This window comes from Myotis myotis, unplaced genomic scaffold (genome assembly GCF_014108235.1).
Source record: "Myotis myotis isolate mMyoMyo1 unplaced genomic scaffold, mMyoMyo1.p scaffold_m19_p_9, whole genome shotgun sequence".
NCBI lineage: Eukaryota > Metazoa > Chordata > Mammalia > Chiroptera > Vespertilionidae > Myotis > Myotis myotis.
Window position 1 is genome coordinate 61,628,567 of NW_023416401.1, and position 6,904 is coordinate 61,635,470.

Consider the following 6,904-nt stretch of genomic DNA (forward strand, 5'->3'; position numbering starts at 1 on the left):
ACCTGGCCCAGGACCTCTTGGAGACTGAGAGCCTGGGCCAGTCCCATCTCTTAAAGCTACTCTAGTAAGCTTTTTTTTAAAAAAATATTTTATTGATTTTTTATAGAGAGGAAGGGAGAGAGATAGTTAGAAATATCGATGAGAGAGAAACATCGATCAGCTGCCTCCTGCACATCTCCCACTGGGGATGTGCCCGCAACCCAGGTACATGCCCTTGACCGGAATTGAACCCAGGACCCTTGAGTCCGCAGGCCGATGCTCTATCCACTGAGCCAAACCAGTTTCGGCAAGTAAGCTTTTTGAAATTGAGAAATGCCAAAACAAACTGTGGATTGCAAAAATTGTGATATGTATTGTGTCTTGGCTTTCCCAGTTGATGCATTTAAAACAAAAAAATCTATAATGACTAGGTATGATTTCAATTGGGAAGTAAGATGGAAAAGGCTACATTGGGTGACCTGAGGGAACGTGAAGACTCTCCTGAGCCTGGTGGGGACCAGCCTGATTTCTGGAAAAGTCCTCCAAGTCAGTGAGGGCCCCAGCATGGCCTTGGGTGGGTCACTTCACCTCTCTGCTGCTGTCTCCCTTTTTCATCTGAAAGTAGGAACAACAATGGGTCCACACACCTGACAGGGCTGATAAGATAAAACCCCCTTCGAAAAGGCTCAAACCATTTCACACCAGCATCTACCAAGTGTCCATCCCAGAGCCGAACTTCTACTACACAGCGGTTCAATGGGTCCTGGAGGCTGAGGGGAGGGTCTGAGCCCATTTTCCAGGTGAGAGAGCGGAGGCTGGTACAGGGGAAGTGAGGAGCATCCAGGGCTCATCAGAGGCGGTGGTCTACCCGCCTTCCTACTGAACTGCTAGCCTATTATGATCGGTGTTGCTGCTGTTGTTCCTGTGATTAAAGTGAGTATATAACAACACTCCCCCCCCCGCCCCCCGCTGTGAGGATTAAATAAATCAATTTTTAAAAAGAGCTTAGTAGCCCTAGCTGGGTTGGCTCAGTGTATAAAGCGTCAGCTGCAGACAGAAGAGTCCGGTTCGATTCCAGTCAAGGGCACAAGCCCGGTTTCGGGCTCCATCCCCGGGAGGGGCCTGTAGGAGGCAGCCATGATTCTCTCTCATCATTGATGTCTCTCTCTCTCTCTCTCTCTCTCTCTCTCTCTCTCTCCCCCTCTCTGAAATCAATAAAAATATATATTTTGTAAAAAGACCTTAGTATATAGTACCTGGCACATCCTAAGTGCTCTGTGTTTGTTAAAACAAAAGAAGAAAAAACTTCAGGTCTTGGGCCCACTGCCCTAGAGGCAAAGTCCAATGTCCAAGAAATTGTCTGGGTGTTTCTTCGCGGGCCACCTCCCGGCTCCTCGCCCATCGCCCATCGGGAGGGATTAAGGAGTTAATGATTTCCCAAGCCGGGGCTGAGAGGAGTATTCTCTCTCTCTCTCTCTCTCTCTCTCTCTCTCTCACACACACACACACACAGTCACACACACACACACACACACACACACACACACACACACACACACACACACACAGCCACACACACCCCGGAGGCCTGTCCCCCTGCACCCTCCCCCCGCGAAGCCGGGAGCCTCTTATGCAAGCCGCCGGCGCCCGCCCGTTCCCAGGCCGGGCTGCAGCTGCGGGCGGAGGGGCAGGGCGGGGGCGGCGCTGTTTGTCTAGCGTGGCCGTGCCAAAGGCGGCGGGCCCCAGACAGCCAGGCGCCTCCGTACACCTGGGGATGCTCAGGTTAAATAGCTCCGCATTCCTCGGGCCCAGCTGATGGAAACGCTCCCAGGCCGCCGCGGAGCCGGCCTCCAGATGGGCTGGGCCCGGGCCAAAGGGGAAAAGAGGGAAACGTGGAAGCCAGAGTGTGCCGGAGCGGTGGGGGCGGGGGGGGGGGGGCCGCCGCAGCCGCGTCCTCCCCTGGAAAAGGCCCGGCCGGGTAGGAGTGCGTGCGGGGGACACGCCCCCGCCCCGGTGGGTGGGCTTGCGGGGGGGGGGGGGCACACCCGGGAGGGAGTGGGGGCACACGTGCACCTCTGAGGACACTCCAAGGACACCAGGCGACAATTAACAATTTATAACTGGCAAACACTACGGGCTAAGTGCTCTACTTCATTTTTTCTCTACAAGTTTATGAAGTCAATGCTATAAAACAGCAGCGGGGTGGGGAGTGGATGGGAAGCAGCGAAGGACTTAATTTACCTCCAATTATTGTGTCCTTTGATAAAGTTCCTGCGGTGCTTGGGGAAGGGGTGGTGCCTGGCTTTTTTAATGTTTCAATTACAGTTGATACAATATTAGTTTCAGGTGTACAACGTGGTGGTTCGACAAGGGCTGGTACCTGCCGTAAAGTCAGTGCCCACCAGACGATAAGCTTTTATTTATTTGCTGCTCATCGCCGCTGAGCCTCTGTTTCTGTTGTAAACCTAGGATCAGAATCCTGCTGTTAGCCCCACAAGAAATCCTCTATGTAAAGGGCTGAGCTCAGAGGCAGGCTCATGGCAGTAGGTGCTATGTCTTTTATTCTATTTTTATTTACTAACACAGCCTATTAACAGTCTTGAGCTTCTCTGGGACAAGCGTTTTGCCCTTTTGGGGACTCGGTTTCTCCCTGTGTAATGCATGGGAGCTGACCTGGTAGGGTACATGGAGTTGGTGTCCCCAGGGCCAAACAATTGCCAGGAAAGTTGGCACTTGAACTTTTCAGGAAGGGTTTGCCTGGATACAGCAGCCCCCACCTCCACCCCAGACCAGCAGAGACCCAGAAATGCCAGCCAATCTACAGAACAATTACACACTTAGGAACCCCGTGTGGTTCTGCAGCCCCCAGACACACCATCTCATCCATCAAGCCAGCCCCATGCAGAGATGCCCACAATGCATTTAGGCAGAACACACAAGCCCAAACAGCTGGAGGTTGCACACTTATCTGCAGAACACATGTGCACATATTTGCCCTTCTGCATACACCCCAGGCCTGGACACCAACAGAGGACCCAGCCCCACGGGGGAGCTACCAGTTCATGCATGTCACACACACAGGCTCACTCTTATGCACTCCCCCATGACTACAACTCCACACACGTGTCCAGGCAGATAGGCCCTTGCCAATGACACCTTTTTCCTGCTCAGGAGCTGGGGACTGACTCACCCACTCCTCAGAGCCCACACAGGAGCCCTCGGGGGGAGAGAGGAGGTTCCTGTGAACGGCTGGCATAGCCAAGCCAGGGTGAGGGGGCCGGCTCCGGACCCAGAGCAGGTGGCCCTGCAGCTGTGCCGAGGCTGGCCCTGCCAACCTGCTCACCCACTTGGACAAGCCTAGAGCCCCCGGGCAGCCTGCTGGGACCCAAGGTTAGGCGGCCCATTGGGGAGGCACCTCCTACCGGGGAATGGAGCAATGGAAGTCCTGCCTCAGACAAGCTGGGGCTCTGGGTAAGTCCCTTTCCTCTGGATCTCACTTCCTCCATCTTGGCAAGTGTGCAGGTGGGCCCAGTGACCTGATTCTCCAACTCAAATACCTCTCAACCCCGAGGGGCCTCGGCAGGTTGATCTGCATTATAAAAGCCTCCCCAGCTGCCTCCATGACCGCTTTGAGAAACCCTGGAGTATTTAACTGTGTGACAATAGGGAACAGGAAAATGACCGGTGATGGGGGAAAGAACACTTTAAAAGACACCGGAAACACAGTTCAGGTCGGTGAAAGGGACAGTCCAGATGTGGCCTTCCAGCCCCCCCCCCCCAGCGCCAGCTGCACAGAGGGTCAGGGGCCACCCCCCCACCCAGGGCCCTCCCCTCAATCCAAAAACACTGCAACTTTACCATCATCTAAAGTATTTGTTTAATAACAACAGAAAAAAAAAAAAAACAACCCCACAGAACTATTGTAAAACAATATTCTCAGTCGGTGATCATTGTAATATACAATACAAAGCAATAATTTCCTCAGAAATCTGAGAAGCACCAAACGTGACCATTTTTTAAAATGTCTGCTTTTCAAAAAATAGAAACACACGGGGGGGAAACTCCCCCAAGTCTCTGGTGGCTGATAGGTGTGGAGGGAAGGTCGGCCTGTCCCGTCAGTCCCCCAGCCCTGGGCTGGATCCACAGTCGCCCAAAGGCCGCTGATCCGTCTTGTTCCTCCCCAGCTGCGGCAGGCGCTCGGGAGGGCCAGAGAGCGCTCGTTCCTCTCGCCCCTGGAGGGCTGGGGTCGGCGGGGTCTGGAGCACGCGCTTCAGCGACACAAGATGCGGTCGTCCGCCGGGACACACGCCGCCTGTGAATCGAAGAGAGAAGAGGTGAGACGGGCGGGCGGGCTGGAGGGGACGAGGCTGCAAGCCGCCCCCTCCCCAGCAGACACGAGAAGGAGCGCTTCTTGCCATGTCCTTGGGAGCCCCGACACAGCCAGGGACCCCAAAGGATAGGGTCGGCGGAGGGTCCAGTTCCCCCTCCCTCGCCGGGACTCAGTTTCCCCATCTGTAGGAAGAGAACGATCTGGTGTTCCAAACTCGGACCTCACCTCGGCAGCCAGGGCGCTGATCTCGCCGTTGAGGGTGCTGAGCGGAGCCCGAGCGGGCAGCCCCCGGGCCCCGGGGGTCCCGACTTGAGATTCCGAGTTCAGTTCTAACTCCAGGTCCCAGATGTAGTCGATGACGTGCTGGAGGATCTCCACCCTGCTCACCTTGCGGTTCTGGGGCAGGGTGGGCACCAGCTCCTTGAGGCGCGAGTAGCAGCCGTTCATGTCGTACAGCAGCACGTTGACCTGCTGCTCGTCCAGCAGGGCGGGCAGGCGCGCGCCGGGGCCGCCGGCGCAGCGGGAGATGGCCACGCTCTGCTCCGACAGGCAGCGCACCACCTCGCCCGCCGCCTTGCCGGCCTTGAGCGCGCAGCTGGGGCCCGCGGCGGCCGCGGCGTTGCCACTGGCGACCTTCATGATTCTGGCGTCGGGGTGAGCGAGGAGGCGGGAGCTGGGCGTGCAAGAGGAGACCTCCGCGCGGCAGAGACGGTTGTAGAAGGCACGCTCCGCACCCCGCGGCCGGATCATTATAAAGACGCCGCGTCCCCGCCCCGAGGGGCGGGCCCAGACGTTCAAAAGCAGCCAATGAGAGGCCTGGAGGTGTGGCCTCGAGCGCCTCTGGGCCCCGCCTCCCGCTCTACTATTGTACCCTGGAGGGCGTGGAAAGGGGACCCCGAATCTCAAAGAGAGAGTGGGAAGGCACGGGACAGGGTGGCTACCTGGGGACCTCGGGGAGGAGGCAAGGAGGCTAAATCGATATTGCCGATAACAAAGAAACCAAGAATCCGTTTTCTCACCTCTCCAGCTCCATTTTACAGATGAGAGAAACTGAGCCCGGATGAAGAAGCGGCTGGCTCTGGGTCGGCCAGAGAGCCTGGGCTTCTGGATCCTGTTGGAAGACGACTTCTGGGACCCTGATCTCGCGAATATTTGGTCCGAAATTAAAGCGGGCCCTCCTTTCACACTCTGAACTGGGGCTCGTCTCTCTTTCCCAATTGCCAGGGAGTGTTAATGTCCTGGGACCAGGGGGACTTACCCAGGCCGCTCGGGGTGGGAGCACTTAATTTGGGAAAGTCTTCCCCTAGGACTGGGGGCTGGGCCTCTGAGACCTGAGCTGGATAGATGGCTTCCAGAGTGGGGCTGCATCTCCTCATTCTACTCTGAATTTGCAGCCCCTTGCAAAAATTACCTAAATCTGCATCAACTAGTGATTTTTAAATTTTTCTCCCTTTTTTCCGGAGGTTTCCCCTCTAAAAAAGATTTCGGATCAGGTTCTCCCACAGCGCGGCAGCTGCAGAGCTCGAGTCCCCCTCTCCTCCCACCCTCCCCCCGCCGGGCTTCCCGGGCTGGTCTGTGTCAGCGTCTGAACAAGAGGCTCAGACCGTTAGACGCCAGGCCCGTGACGTCACCCATTCATAAAACCTGGACGGGCTGTCAGGCTGGCGCCGCGCGGGCGGTCGCCATGGAGACGGCAAACCCGGCTCCCGGCGCTACTCGGGGCCCCGCCAGTCACCTGCGGACCTCCGGCAGGAGGCCTGGGAATGTGCTCCTCACGGGCGCGGTCGCCGGGCAAGGGTCACCTTACCTCCCCGCCCCACACCTGGAATCTCCCCTCCAGGCCCACGGCTTGGGCCGCTTGGGAGGTTTCCTCACCGCCTCCTCCCCATCTCCAGTTCCCCTTACTGCCTGGGGAAAGGGGCCCGAGTTCCGATTCCAGCTCTGCTGCTGGGTGAATTTAGTTGTGTCTCAAGCCCTCTGAGCCATACTATCTGCCTGGTATTTTGATGATAATCACACAAGTGACGATTTATTGCGTTCTTACTTCCTGCCAGGCAGGCACTGTGTGAAGAGTTTGCCTGTATCACCTTCTGGAATCCTTGCTACAACTCCAAAAGAGAGGAGCTGTTTGGTTTCTTTATACAAACGAGGAAACTGAGGCTCAACAAGCCCCCCAGGAGCCGCACTGTTGTAATGGCTGCATTGTTACTCACAAGGGCACTTCACTGTGATGCAGCCACGTCCAGTCTGCCTCCAGAACCCGAGACGGACCAGAGCCGTGGAAACCGCATAGCCACCCGAAGTGAGAGGGGGCTAAAATTCCGCGCTCACACAGGAGGGAGTGATATTACCCCCCCTACACACACACACAATTATTCACTGGGTGTCAGGTTTCCTTCTTCTACAGAAGTTTGCAGAAGGGGGTCAATAAACCAGCCCACTGCATCCACATGAGGAAACCAGGAAAACTGATCAGGGAGACTAGCTTCGAAGGAGAGACATCATCAGTTAATCAGCTGGACTCCCCACCCTCTTAGGACGCCCCGCATGCTCTCCAAACTCCCTAGGCTTGTTTTGCAATCCTCTAATGATTGG

General features: G+C 56.3%; 1 protein-coding gene and 1 long non-coding RNA gene across 2 annotated transcripts; one reads left to right on the plus strand and one right to left on the minus strand.

Moving 5' to 3' along the window:
• Positions 1 to 3,832: 3,832 nt before the first annotated feature.
• ID1 (inhibitor of DNA binding 1, HLH protein) lies at positions 3,833 to 5,048 on the minus strand. Its single transcript, XM_036322998.1, has 2 exons — positions 4,535 to 5,048; positions 3,833 to 4,291 (listed from the first exon to the last, which is right to left on the minus strand). Exons 1-2 carry the CDS (start codon positions 4,946 to 4,948, stop codon positions 4,250 to 4,252), a joined length of 456 nt encoding a protein of 151 aa, XP_036178891.1. The 5' UTR covers positions 4,949 to 5,048; the 3' UTR covers positions 3,833 to 4,249.
• Positions 4,175 to 5,502, plus strand: LOC118663421. The gene is made up of 2 exons (XR_004970038.1): positions 4,175 to 4,313; positions 5,337 to 5,502. It is a non-coding gene; the product is annotated as an uncharacterized LOC118663421 (long non-coding RNA).
• Positions 5,503 to 6,904: the final 1,402 nt, after the last annotated feature.